At 43.1% G+C, this 19,854-nt stretch overlaps 1 protein-coding gene across 1 annotated transcript in view; it reads right to left on the bottom strand.

The window, feature by feature from the left end:
• Positions 1-5,742: 5,742 nt before the first annotated feature.
• LOC120455726 (dorsal-ventral patterning protein Sog) overlaps positions 5,743-19,854 on the bottom strand; it is a 28,863-nt gene continuing 14,751 nt past the window's right edge. The window contains exons 3-7 of the mRNA XM_039642140.2: positions 16,053-16,162; positions 14,450-14,582; positions 9,149-9,208; positions 6,664-8,984; positions 5,743-6,541 (exon numbers count right to left, since the gene is read on the bottom strand). Of these exons, the coding sequence (XP_039498074.1) occupies positions 6,341-6,541; positions 6,664-8,984; positions 9,149-9,208; positions 14,450-14,582; positions 16,053-16,162 (2,825 nt within the window). The 3' untranslated portion in view covers positions 5,743-6,340. The remainder of the gene's footprint in view (positions 6,542-6,663; positions 8,985-9,148; positions 9,209-14,449; positions 14,583-16,052; positions 16,163-19,854) is intronic.

Below are 19,854 nucleotides of genomic sequence, written 5' to 3' on the forward strand. Positions count from 1 at the left end.
GCGATCGGCACAGAAGCAGAGACATATAGCCATCCAGTCCGACCAGATCGGATCCAATCCCCGATCGAAGGCTTTGTGTTTGGCTCAAAGCGGCTGCAATCGCATGCGATTTGCATGCAACTGGCACTGAAACATGTTTCCCCCCTTTTGCGGGGAGGGGCGAGGGTGGTGGTGGGGGTGGTGCGGTACTGGCTGCTGGTCTCATAAATAAATCAAGTATCAGCATCTGACACCAAAGCCAAGCCGAAGTTGTGGGCACCCTACACCAAGTATCCATGAAATACAATAACTTCAAGATACTTCCTTAAGCTATCTGTTTTATCTGTGTATAAAAAAGGAGCAGGATTAAGCCACCATAAATCCGCATATAATATGCAGACTTTCCTCATTATTTCAGATGGAAATAGGTATTGACTATGGTACTGCCAAATGAATGCAATTTCTGTTTTGTTTACCAACACCAAGCTGATAGCTTTCAAGCATCATTCATTTGGGTGGTGCATACATCATCCAAATGATCGAGAATCGAAAACAGAATTCCTGGCTGCCAGGGAAGTGCATATACCCCGCGGAGATCGGAACAGCAGGAGGGCATCCAAATAGATGAAATTCCAGCGGTGAAGGTGTTAAATGCCAGCGAGTGCAATTTACATCATCGATTTTATTAGCCGGCAGCGTTTATAATTCAATTAAAGTGAAATACTTGCACAATTTCCATTCCATGCCACATCATGTGGCGTCTCTCCCCTTTACCTTCCCCTTTCCCCTTCAGTTCGATTCGATGGCATTAAGTTCGCTTGTTCCACAGCCAAATCGGTGGCGGTTAATTGGCGCATTTTGCTGATGTTTATTGAATATTATTATGATGTTTATGGCTTTTGGCTGTTATTGTCATGCTGACAAATTAGTTTCACACTTTACCGGCGAACCGCCAACGCCCCGAGCGAAACACCCACTCCATTTCCATTTCCATTCCCGCATCCACATCCACATCCACATCCACGTCCACATCCACGTCCATCTGGGCATCCAATCCGGGGTTTTCATTCATGACTACTCCATGCCGGTTCGCTTCAGTATGGTTCATTCCATTCCGCTTTTAACTGTCCGCCCACCGTCTTTGGTTAGTTGCTGCACTGAGAAAATACTACAGTACCCAATATAGAGCTTGTAATTTGAGAAAAGTGCATACAAACATTTTATTACTCCTAGACAACATATGTATCCCGTTAAGTATGCAACACTTTTTGTCACACTTTGCGGTTCTAGTTTTACTTGCTTCCTAACCACAATTTACTTCATTTTCCTCAGTGCATTTATTTTCAAATTTCAGAGTTGAAACCGAACACTAAACACTGAAATCTGAAAACTGAAAACTGAAACTGGAACGGAGCGTTCCACTTTTGGCCGGGCCGCCTGCATTTATAATTAGTTCCAAATTTGTCGACGCCATGATTTGTTTTGGCCCCTTTTTTGGCCATGTCCAGGTCTACGTCCAAATTGGTTTTTAATTCATAAAATCGAAAAAATAAAAATGAAAAAAAAAACACGAAATAACAAAAATCGAAATTGAAATTTCGTCTGTCTTGTAGTGGTTTTGCTTTTATTATTATGTCAGATCGCGTGGCCAGGGAAATAATCAACATTTCAAACATTCACATTCGACGGATGATGGTTCGAATTGGAGCGTGGCATTTGGAGAATTTCGGGGTTCGTGTTAATTTTACGCAGAAATCTGCGGCAGGCTAATCGAATCGGTTCCACAATTCTTAATCCATACATCGCAGTGGGTTGTGCGGCTATTCTGTTTATTTCCGATGCGAATCTGTTCATTTGATACCCAATTTGTAGCGAGATCAGATGTGTTTTTGTTTTTCGCCCACCTTGTCATGAAAAGTTTGGTTTGTGTATAGAAAGCTATAGCTATCATTTTGATAGCTATATGTGTGTTTAATCATTCGATTTCAGACTTAACCGATGTTCATGTTCCATTGCAGGAAAATCAATTCCCATTATCGCAGAACCCAACCCGGAATAATCCAAATAACCCGAGCTGATCTGGGCTGCTGAGCTTGTTGAGGCAATTAGTCGGCGACACGAGTGTCAACATGATTTGACCTCCTTGGGGCACATTTGTATGCAATCAGTTAACAATCAGCGTTGGATGTTGCCAGGCGATCCGTGAGATACAAGATACATTCGCGCTGCAAGTCCACTGATTGGGGGAGTGACACACATTGATTCAAGTGGGCAGAAATCGCCACTGCAGGCAGCAGAATTCGATATGGCAGTGAATAGTGAATATATATTTATTTCTAAGAGCTGATTATTGATAAGTGATAAGAGAGCAAAAACCAGTTAGCGCTCCATAACTCTATAAGTTCATAAGTTCTATCTATTTGGTATACCGATTATAATGGCGTTCGATTTGCTGCCGTTTCCATTTCCATTTCAGTTAATTCCGTTTTAATGATCTCGCATTGCCTGATATATGGATCAGAGCTTGGGCAATTGCAGTGCTGATAGATGAAGTCATCGCCTGTCTTAGCGGCGATTTCTCTGTATCCAAATGTATCTGTATCGGTATCTGTATCGTTTCCTCTGTCAAGTGCGCTTGTATCTGACAGATACGTTTGCGATTTGCGATTTAGCCCAGGAAAAGACTCGCCAGCTTCGCGTGATCTTGTGTAGTCCGAGTTTTGTGTTGGATCCGATAAACTGTTTCGTGAATGGGCCAATCGGTTGGTGCACTGGGAGATAATCGTAGTAATAACCATAAGTAATAAATGTGCGCTAGCATCAGCTCATTTCAGCATAGTAATAATATGCATTTTGATGAGACATTCTGGTCTTTTAGTGCACTCGTTTCATGATCTATTTGAGCGTGAAATCGCCAGCGATCGCCAATAAAAGTGTATCGCAAAGTCGTGGCCGAGCAATCGGGTGGTGAATTGATTTCAGTGAGTGCGCTGCAGTGACAGCTGCAATCAAAACAAAGTTAGGCAAACGTTTATTCACATTGTATATCAATAAAGTTTTACACATGCTTTGCATATTTGCGGCAATTAAACGCGCGACTGCGAATGAAAATCAGACAGCGTCGGATAATTGATGATTATGAGTGTGAGTATGAATTTGAGTATGAATACCAGTACGAGTACGAATACGAGTTTGAGTACGGCGATATGACGGCGATATTGAGTGCTGTTTAAATGTCGTGAGCGTGTTCGGTGTGACACATAAATAAGCGAGTGCAGATATCATCTCTGCGTTGCATTTTATGGATATTATGGATACTATGAATATTATGGATACTATGGTGTGGCTGGGATCCGAAGGGTTTGGCCGGGCCAACTCAATCAATTGATAGCGAACCGAAAATGCAAATGCCAGCTTCCAGATGTTCCACCGATCGATTTTCGAGAGATAGTGTCAACACGAATCGTGGAACGCCAACACCAACATTAAAACCAACACCAACACCAAGCTCATTGCTTGGATCTAATCTGCGTCCCATGACAGTGGCTGTGGCTGTGGATGCTGTGGACTCGGATCTCCGCCGTTCTGGGCGTCTTTCGGTAGCCGCCACACCCACAGTCGCCACCTATCACCTCCCACCACCCACCCACACATGTTACACCGCGAGAAAATATAGCTTCGGTTAGGAAACTTTGGCTTTGTTGGACTGCATTTACATTTGAAAAACTACTACTGATACATAAATGAAATCAATCTCCACTTTATTATGCATATTTCAGTGTGTATAAGATCGAGGTGAAGTATTTTTTTGCAGTGCACCAAAGCCAGAGTCACAGGGCCAATTGTCGTGCCACTGGCCGCGCCCCTCGACAGTTCAAAAACGGCAATGGCTGAAGTATATTCATTTGTTTGCCAATCAGCCTGTCAATAATTGTCAACAAGGTGTGACTATGCCAATATTTAATTATTCGATTTCATTCAACGGCAACAACATCACCACATCAGCACATCAGTGCCAACAACTTGCTATTCGAGCGGACTAACTGATTTCACTTCGCTAATCTGGCGGGATTTCAATTGCTCTAAGTGTATATTTTTGTTTTAGCAAGTTCGGTGCATTATCCCTTCGAATCCAATTTGACCACTTTTAAGCACTCGCTTTAACATCATTCGATTTATAGACAAAATATTGATGTATTTCCCAATTTAGAACATACAATCTAATCGAAAGTTTGCCCGGAAACGTAAAGAGCTCTCGGGTCCAAAAAAAGCATTTGACAATCAGCATTGTGGGCCATAAGAGTCATTTGGATAATTTGGTGTGTCGGCTATAAAAAGCGAGATATAATTGCTCCATAATATAATTTATGGGCTTAATTGTCTGGTTGTCTGCGGCGAAATGCCATTTCGAAAATTGAGTTGGCTAATAAAAATGGTCGATGTGAAAAGAACGTTGGCCCACAGATCAGTAAAACGAGCAGAATTTGATTGTTATTGTGTATATATATATATGAATGTATATATATTTGGATATATTTCGAATATATTTTGTCTATATTTTAATTCACTTTTTTGTATTTGTATTTGCATTTTTTGTTCCTTTTGATAGTTCGCATTGGATTTGTGTCGTTGCTATTGCTTTTGCGCATTTAACAAAAGTCTAATAAATTCATCATTTAAGTCTCGATTGTCGTAATTAATAAAGAATACAAGATTTGACATGATTTTGTAGTTTTTGTTTATTCTCCATGTGTGTGTTTTGTTGATGGTTTTTTTGATTTTTCATTCTCAATTTTTGTTTAATTCGTAAACACTAAATTTAAGTTATTAGTACAAGTTTGTTTAGCTCCTCATTGAATTAAATATTTTTGCTCGCCATTGATCAATGATTTAAAATTAATCAATCAGTTATTAAATATAGAATATTTATATATATATATTTTTTTATACAAGCTACAAAAAAAATCATTACAATAATAATAAACATAAAATAATAATAAGAATAATTTAATAGAATAAAAAATTAATACAATTTCTGTCTGTGTATGCGGCTGATTTTCTCTTCTTTTTGTTTCTTTTTTAGTTTTTTGTTCTTTTTCTCTTCATGTGTGTATGTGCGCGATTGTGTATAAATATGTATGTGTACATGGCATTTTTTGAAATAGTTTTCGGTTTTTTTTTTTTTAACAAATTTTGTACATAATTGAAAATTTCTCAAAAAATGTATTTTAATTTAAAGGTATACTTCTAAAAAGAAATACAAACATTTCAATGTGTATGTGTGTGCATGTTGATGCTAAATGTATGTGTGTGTTGGTGTGAGTAACAATTAGTAAAAAATAATTTCACATTGAAAAGCTGCGTTTTCAATTTCCTTCATTTTCTTGCTTGCGAAAAACATATTTAAAGCTAATTATATTTTTGCCATTCAGTCAATCAGTTGAAACTTTCGGGTTGCTAAATTATATTCATCGATACAAATGTCGATTTAACCACATAATGCGTTTCCCACTGTTTTTTTGTTTCTCATAAATTATATAGATATATATGTATATATAAATATATATATATATACGTATATATAAAAAATATTGTATATATGTATAATCAGAATAATTAGATTTAAGTTAATATTCCCACGACAACTGCTGCGCCATCGAATCGCTTTTAAATTTCCATTTAAATTTCAATTTAAATGAATTGAAAAGGTTTAAGTATTTCAATAAGTCAAATATGTGTGTGTGTGTGTGTGTGCGTGTTTTTAAAACTCAGTACAGTTTCAATTTCGAATTCTTTTTGTTTTTGGTTGTGGTTTTCTAAGGTATTTTTTTGTTGTTTCTTTTTGTAATAAATTAAAATTTTATTTTAATGTTTTTCGTTTTTTGCTTTTTGGGTTTTTGGTTGGGGAAGGGGGATTTTAATGGGCGAAAAGAAATTCCGAAAATGCTTTCTATAGAAAATTCTGCGCTGGCGAATTTAAAGCAAACTGCACTGGTCTCAATGTCCTTTTGCAAGGACCTCCCTCATTAGCTCTCTCTCCCTCTCTCTCTCTATTACTCCGTTTTCCTCCATAAAATATATATATATATTTTTTTGAGATTTCTCTCCTACGTTTTTCCCTCCGCTTTCAAATATATAATACAAGTTCTCATTGCTGCCACATAATTACAACAACAACGATCTATGCAACTCCTTGCACAAGTGTGTGTGTATGTGCTCGCCTGTGTGGGTGTTGTGGTTGTGTGTGTGAGTGTGTGGGTGTGTGTGTGTGTGTGTGTGGTTAGGTGGTGCACATCGCACTGAGTGGTGGTCGCCAAGGATCTGATACTGGATAGGGATCCCATCTGCCACGTGAAGCCGCTCAGCTGGAGGAGCGCTGCTGGTGGTGCGGCTGCCGCTTGTGGTGGCGCCTCGATCTCCGGCACTGGGTGGAGCAGCACTCGTCGATGGCCGGAGCGGCTGCGTCCGGTTTCTCGAACAGACGCCGCTTGCTGGTCACGCGGGTCTGCTGCTGGCACGTGGAGCGGGAGCAGCGCTTGCGATCGCAGTTCACCTTGGAGTCCTGGAATCGAAACGAAACGAGTAAATCAATTAGTTAGCAAATCATTTGAGCAATAATTTCAGAACTCCAGTGAAGTGAAGTATTAATAGAAATAGAAAGCAGTTATGACTGTTGACACTCACCTTGCAGCGGCACTTGATGCACTTCTGCTCGCCGTGGGACATGAGGATGGGATGCCACTCCTGGCCGTTCTCGTACACCTTGTTCACCACCTTGCAACCGCCGTTGGCCAGGACCTCCTCGGCGCTGTGACTTGGCGATCGCTGCATGGCCTGATCCTGCAGCACGTTGGGATTGTTGGGCGCCGCCTTGTGGCCATTGGAGCTGCTCTGCTTGCCCTCCGGACAGATCTTGCAGCAGGCCTTCTTGTCCGGGCGATAGGCCAACTTCTCGCTGCACTGCAGCGGCGGGCAGACGAGCCGGGGACAGCGAATCTCGAGGGTGAGCGGATCGCAGCTGCAGGTGGTGCACGTATCGAAGCCGTTGGGCGGCAGGAATGGATGCCAACTGGCGCCGGCGGGATGGAACTGCTCACCGAGGCGGCAGCCGCGTCGCTGTTGCAGCAAATCGCTGCCATTGGTGGCTGGCGAGGATTGCGCTGAATAGTCGGCGGCCTCCTTTTTGGGCACACAACTGGGACAGCATTCACCCTCCCGCTGGAGCAGCTGCTCGGTGGCCTTGCACTTGAGAGCCGGACACTTGATGACCTCGCAATTGGACTGGCCACGCAAACAGGCGCACATCTGACAGGCATCCTGGGCGCTGCGCCATTGCTCCGATTCGTTGTAGAAGCGTCCGGAGTGGAAGCACTTGGTCTCGCCATTCACCAAATGGTTATCATTGTGATCGCCAGGCACGGGCACATTGTTGTCCGTGTAGACGGGGAAGCAGTGACCCGGCACCTTGGTGCTCTTCAGTTTGCCACGCAGCAGCAGCTGTTTGGAGTGCTTGGCGTGGACCTCCAGATAGCAGACGCTCATCTCCAGCTTGATCAGTTCGGCGGATGGCATGCTGAGGAAGAAACCCTCCAGATAGGAGCCGTTGAACTCCTCGAGCAGCTTCCTCGTCACTGGGGCACCAATCGCCTCGATGGGCTTCTCCTCCAGATACAGCTGCAGATCCTGGGCAGGCACACCGTTGAGCGTCACCTCGTAGTGCAGATTGCACTCGTTGTCAATGGACATCCAGGCCATGCCCACTGCATGTGGATTCTGTGCATCCTCTGAGTGCTCCTGTCGCTTCAGCAGAATGGGCTCCGCCGAATCCCGAGCATCGGCCACTGGTCGCGGAACCAGACGGCCACGGATCAAACTCGTCTCATGCTCGGTGGCCACATTCACGCCCAGTTCGCCGGCATAGAGGGACTCGAGGACCTTGGGACCCAGCTTCTCCACACTGCCAATGGCCTGGTTGAAGTTGAAGCTCGGCGTCAGATCCTCCAGCTTGGCCTTCCGCTTGCCCTGCTCCTCAATCAGACTGATGTTGGGCCTATCCCGGGTGTTCACGTGCTCCGTTTCAATGTTGTACGCCAGCGATCCATCGGTGTTCAAGTAGACCCACGCCAAGCCGCTGCTCTTGGTCGAGGATTCGGCACTGTGCGGCGCCAGCAGAGTCTGGAAGATCTCGCAGCTGGCACGGGTCACGATGTGTCCCTGGATGCGCAGATGTGGATACTTCTTGGACTCGACGGTCAGCAGGAGTTTGCCACGCGACATCAGTCGCAGATTCTGTATGGAAACGGGCGACGATAGCTCCAGGACATTGATCTCGGCGGAGGGTTTGCGCACACGTGGAATCTCATCGAAGATCACCTCCTTGCGTTCGGCCAACTCAATTTTCACACTGAGAGCGGCATCGGCATACTCCTCGGCACCAAAGACGCCATTGAAGACCAGGGTGAGATGCATCGATGAGGCGGCACCGCTGCTGGTGGACACAATGGCTGTGCCACCGGCACCGGCCAGCTGGGGATCCGTTTTGCCATCGGGCAGCGGTGCCTCCAGCAGCGAACTGAACAGCTCCGTTTGCAGTGCCGTATATTTGGCCACCTTTCCGGCCAAAGCCAATTCCGCCTGCTGCTTGTTGCCCCAAAGGAGGACGACATGGAGACGATCGTCGCGCAGGATGCGCTTGTAATCACGTGGAACGCGTCGCCAGACACCGCATATCTTGCCGGTGGCATTCTGATAGACACTGAGAGTGCCGGCCAAGGTGGTCTCCAGTTGATGCTCCTCCAGGATGACACCCGCATCGTCGACAAATTGAATGGCACGCGGACGACCGATACGCGATGAGGTGTAGAAGGAGTAGTAGAGGTTCTTCTTGTGGAACAGAAAACGGGCGGTGGCCACCACATTCTGCGGATTGTAGGTGGTGTACATGGACTTCATTTCCTCGCCCTTGAGGAAATAGGAGGTGCGGCCCGTCAGCAGCGCAGCGTAATCTACAAAAAAATACCAATCAAATGGAAGGTGGATATAAGCCAGGTGTTAGATATATTTGGTTAACGAATGGAGGATTTTGGATTACAATTTTCCGCAGGATTTGGCGGATTCTAGGGAGTGGGATCGGGATATGAGTGTGGGTGTCCGGGACTTTTGTACTTACGTTTCATGTTGCGCTCTTCCTCTTCATTGGGCACTGGCACATCCAAGGCGACATCCGTATCTGAAAGATGGAGGGAATACAAATAGAGAATGAGATGATGCTGGGCGATAAGGTACGACCTTAAATGGAATTTAGATAGCAACAAATGCATCAAAGCAGCCGGGCCGCCAGCCATTCACCATCCATCCATCCATCCATCCATCTATCCATGCACAATTTGTGGACACAATTCCGAATTCCGGCATTCAACCAAAATTCCAGTTGAATGGGTGAATGGTGAATGGGACGAATGGACGAATGGCAGGGGATCATCATGAATGGCAATGCAACCAGGTAGAGATAGAGATCCCACCTCCGAACTAAGACCTTCCTATTCCACCTCTCGCTTCCACCCAGGTGGCATTCCATTAATCGTGCATAAATTGAGAGCAGGTAGTAGAAGGTTTTCTCGAACGGGAAGTCTAACCTACATCTAACTAGGGAAGTGCTTTGTATTTGAGGATCTGAGGGTATCGCTTCCCGGAATCCACATGACACGCTCATTTGGCGTGAAAGTGGGTGGACACATTTCCGCTCTCCCGCTGATTGACAATCCGCCGGAGTTTGCGCATAAATCACCATCACCCATCATCGATTCGGAATCAAAATCAGAATCAGTATCGAATTCAGAATCAAAATCCGAATTGAAGAATCTCAGTCAGTTCGTTAGAAGTGGCAGTTCAGCGACAAAAGCTGATTAAAGATGGAGAAACTGAAGGACTGAGGTACTGTGGTACTGAGGAACTAAAGACTGGACCTGGACCTCTGATTCTTCGCGCTGCCGCATCTTCGATGATGCCGCATTGGCATTTCGATTATTTTATGCTGCTCCTTCTACTCCATCGCAAATCCCCGGCCTTTAAGCCGCAAAAAATAAAAAATAAAATAAAGGAGAAATAAGGCAAAGATATATACGAAAAAAATCAGGGAAAAAAAGGAATGAACTGAAGGAGAACTTCGGGCCGGCATCGCATAATGAAGGGCGACAAATCTGACACCTTGTATAGCATTTTATTGAGAGCCCCTTCTTCCTCTTCCTCGGAGTCTTCCTCGGAGTCTTCCCCCACCCCTCCCCTCTTTGTACGCTTCTTATTCTTCTACTCGGCGGCTTCTGCCGTCCGATCTTATCGCCTGATCTTAATACGAGCCACTTCGCCAGCCACCCAGTCATCCAGCCAGCCAGTTTTGGCTTTAGACTGGGCTTTTTTCCCTGCTCCCCCCCCCCCCCCCAACTTCTTGAATCCTTCCTTTTCTTTTCAATTTGTGGCTCTACATTCTTGGGGCTTATTGGTGGTGTCTCCTCCACGGAGTCGCAGGCATCTCTGCCCTTGAATCGCGCTTGCAGATGAATGAAATTTTCGTTCGTTCGTTCGTTTTTTTGTACTCTTTTTTTCATTTCGTAGGTCTTCGCTGTAAGCCAAGATAAATGAGTTTTGGTGCGCACAAAGACGACGACACGTCGAGCGGTGCACAGTGGATGGGGTTACCTCTTGAGCGGACAAACGAACTGGCGGACAAACGGACAGGCGGACAAACGGACAGGCGGACATGCGGACAAACGGACAGAGGGACAGATGTAGGGGGGTATATGAGAGCCGACAAAGCCGCGACCGAAAGACAAACGACACCTCGGCATTGACTCAACGCTTTGGTATGTGGGGCCGGCCCCAAAAGAATCTCGGCGGCAGCTCATTAACAAAACTGAAGAATTGGAATGGGGTAAACAAAAACAGCAAAAAAAAAAAACCGAGAGAATGAAAAAAAAAAACAGAAACAGAAACAGAAAATAGAAACGTTTGAAAGTGTTTCCCAAATGTGCGGCATTTGAAGATATACTACGGTTTCCACAGAAATCCCGAGCACGTGAGAATGATTTGATAAATCAGTCTCGAATATCATGTCATATTACCAGGTGTGTGGGATCAACACCATGAGCACTCATAAAAAGTTATGTGCCATGTAGCCATATAAAGTAGTATGTGCAACAGTAAATGTACGAATTAAATAGTAAGAGTTCTAGATGGGCAACGAATATCAACCATTAGGAAATCATCCAGTTCATTATAAACGCTGCTCAACTCTTTAGTTGAGTCCCTCTAACAGCAGAGCGCTCGAACAGTATAAAATGCCATTATAATCTCCGGTTTAGATCATTCGATTCAGATAGGTTTTGGGAACCCAAACCGACGCCTTGTTAGCTCTATTTCTCGGCCTTATCGCGATCCACAATCTCTCAACTCGTGCAACGAAAAAATAAAGGCTGGAGAGTGGGAATATAATAGACAGTTCCGTTCGCCGCTGCCGCTGTTGATGTCGATGCAGAACCGATAAAGATACAGATACAGATACAGATAAAGATAAAGTTGAGGATTTTATTGTTCGATGGCGCACCTCACGCCCGGCCATAAAAATGAATTTGGCCCGGCGATCCTTTTGTGGCACAACAAAGTTGCTGCTGCTGCTGTTGCTGGGCTGGGAGTCGGAATCTCCGATCTTCGATCTGGATTCCGATCTTCAGATCTTTGAATCTTGGCATCTGTGGAAAGGGAGGAGAGGAGAGAAAAGGGATGGACCAACCACGACCACCACAAAAGATGTCATCAAGTTGAATTGTCAACTCTGGCGACTCCGCCTAATGGGATCGATGCGCTGTGAGTCGATGGAATCGAAAAGCATTAACTTTTATTATCTACCTGGGGATATGGCCCTGATCGGCCATCTCTTTCCACCTTTCTCTCAAACGGGGACCGCCCGCCGTTTGTGGCGGCAAATGAGATAATTTAATAAGCGTTAAAATGCCCGAGTTATGTCATTATAAAAATGAACGAACAAAAAATGCGAGGCATAAATTAATGCCGCTTGCTCTTCTTGGATTCCGAGGAGCTGGAGGAACTGGAGGAGCTGGAGGAACTGGAGGAGCTGGCGGAGCTGGTGGAGGGCACAAGGAGCAGAGCCAAAAGATTCGAGCCCAAAAATGGACATTTAACGAAGGTAGGCAATTGTTGATGTTGATTATATGGCCATGTCATGAGCTTCAAGCTCCAGGCATCGGCTCTTCGGGCCTGCCAACTTGCCCAGGACGAGCAGCGGCTACAGTGGAGCCTCGCTCTCGCACACCCCATTTGAATGTGAAGTTTGAAGACTAACTGGTGATTTCTAATCGCAACTCAGCTTGAAGCAGTTTAGTTTGCCAACTGAGGGCCGCACTTCTAGTCTCTAAGATACACTCGTATTTTATGTGCCCCTTTTTTTTTTAGAGTGCATCTATAATATGCGGAGTATGGGGCAAAAAACCAAGTTAGGCAAAAAATAACTTTGGAAGCGATCGTTGCGAGCCGCGCTGCTGTACTCGCATTGTTGCTGCTGTTGTTGCCGCAAAATATTTGTACAATAGGCCAGGCTATACTAGATGGCTAGCTGGCTAGCTAGTGGCTAGATGCTAGATGGCTAGCTGGCTAGATGCTGCCGGATAGATGGCTAGATGGCTGACTAGTCAGCCGGTGACTGCGTGAGAGCCAAAGAGTCTCGCTGGAAAAGCCGCGCCCGTGCCTTCTAACTATTTATGGCAAACGAGTTGCGTTGCGTTGGGAGTTTTCTTTTTGGAAGCAAAAAACAAAAATAATAAAAATATAAGCAAATTGTTAAGTAAAGTAAGGGAAAAACGAGTAGAGAAAACCAATGAGCAGCGTTGGAAAAGTGAAATTGTTTTCGGGTTGGAAGGTCCGCGGGTCAACGGCTCTTTGCATAAGCCAAATGAAAAATTGCCGCAAAACGGAAACTAATGATGTGATGCAGCGACCGCCTTAACCCCTCAACCGCACCGTGCCGCATTCCGCCCACCCTCCCCCCTCCCTCTCTTAGCCCCATTCCCGTTCGGTGGCAACCAGTTTGCCCCATGCCACACAGCAACTTCCAGTAAACCAGCAAACAGCAACCAGCAACCAGCAACTGGCAACCAGCAACTGGCAACTGGCAACTAGCAACTGGCAACTAGCAACAAGCCAGCAGCAACATGCAACATGCAGCAGCAGCAACTGGAATTCAGACAGCACTCGCCTGATTATGTGAAAAATGTCACAGAGAAAAGAGCAGCCACAGAGTTCGTCACATTCTATCGAAATTTGTTATAACAAATAACGCATCTCGATTCGATTTCAATTCAGTTAGTTCAAGTTGGCCAAATGAGAGACTGAACATAGCATACTATATACACAACTGAATTGAACTGTGGAGAAAAGTGAAAGAAAGCGATTGCTGTTCAAGTCTTTTAGCTGTTCAGTTTTAGACTTTATAACTCCCGGTAATTGGTCTATTAAGGCGTTGCGAATGCGGCACGTGCGCCCCCAATGGGACCCCTTCAAAGTGCTCAAATAAATACTTGAAATACATTGTACCGCCCGGCGGATTCGCCACGATAATATTATAAGCCCAGAAACAGCAATAGCAACAGCAATAGCAACAACTTCAGGCGCCATTGGGGCGATATAAAATAGATAGAAAATAAAATAAAATAAAACAAAGCGAGCGAACTACACGAAAAAAGCATGGCACGCAAATAAATAAATGCAAAAGTCAACGAAATAAAAAATGAAACACAAAAAAAAATATAAAACTGAGCAGAACAAGAATGTGGCCATTATCCGAAGAGGTGGACCAAGGAATAGGAATCCGATTCGGATTCGGAATAGGAATAGGAATAGCAACGGGATTCATTGGCGGCGGCGACAGACATAAAAACGAAATATAAATTGCGTAGCGCTGACCTTCATTTCGGGCCAAGTAATTTTTCATAAACAATTTACGCGTTTCACTCAATATATATATAGTATATGCATATATATATATATATATATATATAGAAGAATATATGAGAGTATATATAGCGAGGTGTTTGGGGGCATCATCATAACATCTTGTTTTGTGTGGCAGCTGCCGTGGATGCTACGCATAATTATTCATGGCTGTGCGGACAACGAGGGACAAACGAATATATGGTGGCTACTATATAGTGGCTATTATAGGGGCGATCTGGTCAGATGTGAGCTAATCCGCGATTTATGCTATCAAACAGAATGTTGTCGGTGTCAAAATATTGAAACATTAGCTGATAAATTACGACTTGTGTTCTACTGCACTACACCCCACATGGGATATATGTACATATGATAAGATATATCTACTCTGGCATTTGGCATTTGGCATGTGGCATGTGGCAGCATTTGTTGAGATCGATGTGGAATCAGGATGGAATCGTGGACTTACCGTTCCGATCGCCGGGACAGGTCTTGCAGCATTTGCCGGGCAGCGAGATGGGATCATCGCATTTGGCCGGCGGACACTCGTTTTTGATATTGCGACACTGGACGCGTGCAACGATGCGTCGCTTCTTGGGTATCTGCAAGAAAAATAAAAAATGAGTAAGGAGAGATAATAAAAAAATTAAAAAAAAACAAAAAGAAATATTATGAAGCGTAAAAAACTAATTGGAATTAGTACGAGCAGTGCAGATTCCCAGGACTGTCAGCTGCCACATTGATTTATGCCCTGCTGGCCAGCGAATCTGGTCTAAATCGTGGCCGAATCAAGCTCGCGATCGAGATAAAAAAAATATCGTTAAAAATATCGGCGTCTGGTCTATATAGATATAGAAATTCGGCGTGTTCGTCTTTTGATTATAATTATATCTTTATGAATTCGCCTGAGCTCTTTGGCTGCTGCTGTTTGTCTTTTTGATGTTCCCCCATCGCTTTTCGTGTTTCGTGTTTCGTTTTTCTGTCTTCTGTTTTTTGTGCTTTGTTTTTATTATTAATTTTTATTGGTCGCCAGTGCCGCTGATGATGATGATAATAATGTTAATAACGATCATAATGACGATGTAGCCGCTGTGCCTAAAGTTCAACAGCAGCAACATGTTTTAAATAATTTTATGATGTGCTCATTTGCGACGCTTGCAGCCAACATAAATTATAATTAATTAATTTCAAAGCTGACTTTTATGCAATGCAATTAAAAGTTAGCCAAAAAAGAAACATCCAGTATCAGTATCAGAAGATTCACACATATACTGGAGCACTGGAGAAATCGCAGCTTGTGACCAGACCATTTATACCATATATCCGTAGTATGCATATAGAAGTAGTACCTATCTGCATATATATACATATATGGATATATATTATATACATATCTAGCCCGTCTGGTCCATCGCAGACTAGCAACAACAACTCACGCCCGCCCGGTGGCGTCAATTAATTTTCGTCTCCCGACTACGAATACGCATCTATAGCTACGAGTATACCAGATGTATCTGTATCTGTATCTGTATCTGTATCTGTATCTATATGGGACCTCATGTTTTTTACCCGGCGAGGACACGAGTGTGACATTTTTATGTGTCGCTTGGGAAAATTGCCCAGCATTGCCCTCGTTCCCTCCTTTCATTTTTTTTTTGGCTTTATTTTTCTTGGTAGTGCAACATTTTTGCGTAATTCAATCGAACATCCACGAAAATGCTGAATTTTGAATTTCGAATTTCGGTTTTTGAATTTGGCAAGGTCCGTAGAATATGTAGAATATTTGGCTGCGATTCGTAACAGATCGCGTAAGGAGCTTTAAAATCGATATTAATCATGCGTGGAAATGCCATTAATTAGGCGAGCAACACAATCATTTTCATTTCGCATTTTTGGTGCCACTTTTCCCAGACTCCCAGCGATTTTTCGCAGCTTGTTGCGAATGTCACCGATCATTAGTCAATTTTCATTTGCGAAATCGCACGGAATTTGTTAAGAAATCTTTTCACTATTTTTTACGACTGTGACTTGAATAACTTGAGAAATACTTAGTAAAAATGCAGTGTACTTACCGCTACACATTCACACTTGATGCAGTACATCACTCCGAAGGGTGGACCCAAATCCGCATACCAGGTGGACCCCAATTCGCGCAAGACTTTGCCAAACTGGCATTCGGTGACTGAAAGTAAATGGAGAAAAAAAATGGCAAAAATAAATATCTCATTCTGTTCGGTTTCCTCAATTGCCATTTAAGATCTATGGCATTGTACGTATATGTTTACTATTTTTTTTCAGGTTGCTGGCGCCAGTGCAATTGCAATTGCCATTGCCTCTATATAGATTTGTATATTTGTATATACATATATGAACAGCCGATGCCTATTTATCATCAGGCGGCGATGATGCAAAGCGGGTCTAATAATTATAATGAAAATTCATAAAAATTCTAATGACAGACGCCCACAAGGAAGATGAAATGCAATGGGGGATTGCCAATCGATCAGCAGCTAATTAACTTCAATCGAGCTCTCCACGCAGCTGGAAGCCCATCTTCGTACTTATTTGGTTTTTGCTTCAGGTTTTCCAAGCCACTTCCTTTCCACACTCAGATACTCAGATATTAAGATACCCAGAAACTCAGATACCCAGATACTCAGATACTCAGATACTGAGATCCAATTCGGGTGGGCAGACCGATGCAATCAGAATTGCAGAACGTTTTCAGCCAAATCGAAAAAAAACAAAAAAAAATAAAAAAAACTGGCGCCACATTCGCTGAGAGGCGTTGAGTCGCTTCCGGCAGCGTTTTCAATTACAAATGCAAGCCAATACACTGAGAAATGTTTTCTCCTACGAATTCGCAACTATTTCACAGATTTTGCCATTGGAAAAAAGCTGTGCAGCTGACTAAAAGAACTTAGTTATAAAGCATACAATAAATAATTGTTTTTAAAGGAAAATATTATAGCTTCGACTTAGCTACAAAAGTGCTGCCCAATTAATTGCCGTGTAGCTAAGTGGATTAAGAAGAAGCGGCGTCGCTCTCTGGGGCGCCAACAAGTGTCAAATTGTGGGATTAGATCGAAAATACGACCACGAGCAGCATCATCAGCTACCATCCACTTTGATAGTCTCAATTTCATTAGCAACATTATTGGGATTACGTTTTTTTCGCTTTGGACTTATATACATATATATATATATTTTTTTTTTTAATTGACTGCGTGCGCGCGGCAAAACTTTGCACAAAATGCCACAAATCGTATGCAAATCGAAAACGCGACGCGTTATATTATTAATATATGTACCTTCGTCGGTGTCGCGGCAAAATTATGCTAAAACTTTTGGCGCCACTCATAAAAAATGTAAACGAAACAAAAGGAAAACGCCGCCCGTCGATAAAATAGGCAGAAACGACCAAAAACGGCAACTTTCGTGGTCGCATGGCAATGAGTTTTTGGGGTGGGGAAAATTAATTAAATTAAAACCAAAGGTCGCGTCAAAAACGCGCCAAAGTCGCGGCTAAAACGCACAGAAAACGCAATCATTTCACAATTTATATTCAATTGTGTTGCGGACTTTCCACGTTAATAGATTTTCTAATTGAAACCTAAGCAAATGCAGGGCACTCGAAATGCCACATTTTGAAGTAATATCATTTAGTGTAAGTAGCAAGTAGATATTTTTCTGTGTGTATCCAATCAACGGCAGTTGACACCTGTTGTGAGCTGCTGTTATTGCTGCTCTGTGGCTCCCCCGCGGTTATCGCACACATCATTCACACACGAATCCATATCTCTGCCGTATGCTGCCCTGATAATCGGCCAGCTCCTTTGACTTTTTCGCATTTGCTCGCCAAATGGCTGAAAAGTAGTAAAAACTAATAGACAGCGAATGAAGCGGGAGCGACAATAAACTAATTAGCTGAATACACGTGATAGCTGGGTATCTATTTAAGTTTTTGTTTTTTTTTTTGCTGCACCACCTGAAGCACCTGAGCCACCTAACCCACTGAGCCACTGAGAGAAGCCAAGAGAAGCAGCAGCAGCAGCGAGGCCGAAGAGCAGCGCAAAACCACCGAATCTGGTGACGGCGCCATGGCGTATACGTGATAAGTGGCGCTAACGACGCGCGACGTTTATCAATTTTTGTTGTTATTGTTGTAGTTGTTGTTGCTGTTGTTGTTGTTGTTGCTGTTGTTGTTGTTGTGGGCTCTTGTCATTGGCGCCAGTTTTATTTGCGTGCGAAACAATTTAAATACAACAAGAACGCATCGGCGAAACAATGAAAATAAGTACCCAGCGCAATAGATTTATATAGTAAGTAGGAGTAGAACGAGGGTATAAATATATATATATATATATACATATATAGCGATATGGCGATAATCCCCAGGCAAATCCAATTAATCATGCTGCAAGTCTTGATCTCGCCCTGTCACACATTTAAACAGAAAAGTGTCTCGCATAACAATCAAATTAATTAAATAGAAATTCCAAACAAATTTCAGTTTTCATCTAATGAGTTGCCCAAATTGATAAGTTGCTAACCCAAAAATAAACAACAAAAAATCCCAGAAAACTAAACAAATAAGGGGAGAAATGCGCGAATGACAATTAGGCCTAAGAAAGGTGTGATTACGACCATTTGTGGATCAAATGGCATAATTGGGAAAGGCCATCAAACGCTAGTGATATGGAAATGGTGCAAAAAGTGCTCCAATCTTTGGCGCTATTTCGCTTTCTTGATATCCAGCTATCTCGCTCTCCTGACACTCCACTTCCTGTTTTTGGGGCTCAGCTGTTGTTTTTGCCATTATTATTGGCATTGTGGCAACACACACACACACCACAAATTGTCTAGACAAATTTGATGTATGACCGCAAAATAATAATAATAATAATAACAACAAATTTTGCTGTTTTTGTGCAAAATTTCGCTATTTGTTTGTTTGCCCATGCACTTAACAGCGAAACGAAATTTTGATTTTCGGTTATGGGCGAATTAATTTTCGCCGATTTCCATTTGATTGACAGAGCTGTTTGCGAATAACATCGAAATTTGTGCAATATACGAGTATTCGTGTAAATATTCTGTGCAAAAATGTTTGCAAAATTGCAGCGTGGGTGAAACAACAACAGCAAATCACACACACACACACACGCTTTATTTTTAAGTTTAATTTAAGACGAAATGTCTAGAAATAAATCTCATACTTGTTCGCTCATCCGCCCGTCGTCGCCTCCCTTCAGCTGTGCATTTTTTCGCAGTGCATTGACTCACAATGTGCAACAAATTATGGTGCATGAGCGCAAAAAAAAATGTCGAAACTCGAAAGTGTCTGGGCAAACATTTGTGGCATACGAGTCATTAGCAAACAAATGTTAAAAATACTAAAGACATCCTCGCTGCCAGCACTTTCAGTTGCCAGGCGACAACAAAAATATTCGGAGAATAAAAAAACCTAACAATTGGATGAGATCAAAAACCAATAACTTGTATTAGAAATAGTTGAGATCAAAAACCAATAACTTGTATTAAGAAATAGATGAGATCAAAAACCCATAACTTGTATTAGAAATAGATAAGATCATAAACCAATAACTTGTATTAGAAATAGTTGAACATCAGCTTAAGCAGGCTTTTTAATTAGTTTTTAGGCACCTCAAAATTTTAAGTTAAATATATATGCAATATTTTGCGACCAATTTGTGTGGTGTGCCACATCGCATTGCGCGGCATTAAGACAACAAACTAATGGTCTCCATTTCTTTAGTGTGCTTCTGCAATGTGCTAATTACACTCGAAAGAAAAACAGGACCCACGAAAAAGGCCTAAGCATGAGGGGGGCGTTGGGGGGAGGGGAGGTGC

The sequence above is a fragment of the Drosophila santomea genome, chromosome X, assembly GCF_016746245.2.
Source record: "Drosophila santomea strain STO CAGO 1482 chromosome X, Prin_Dsan_1.1, whole genome shotgun sequence".
NCBI classification, from domain to species: Eukaryota; Metazoa; Arthropoda; class Insecta; order Diptera; family Drosophilidae; genus Drosophila; species Drosophila santomea.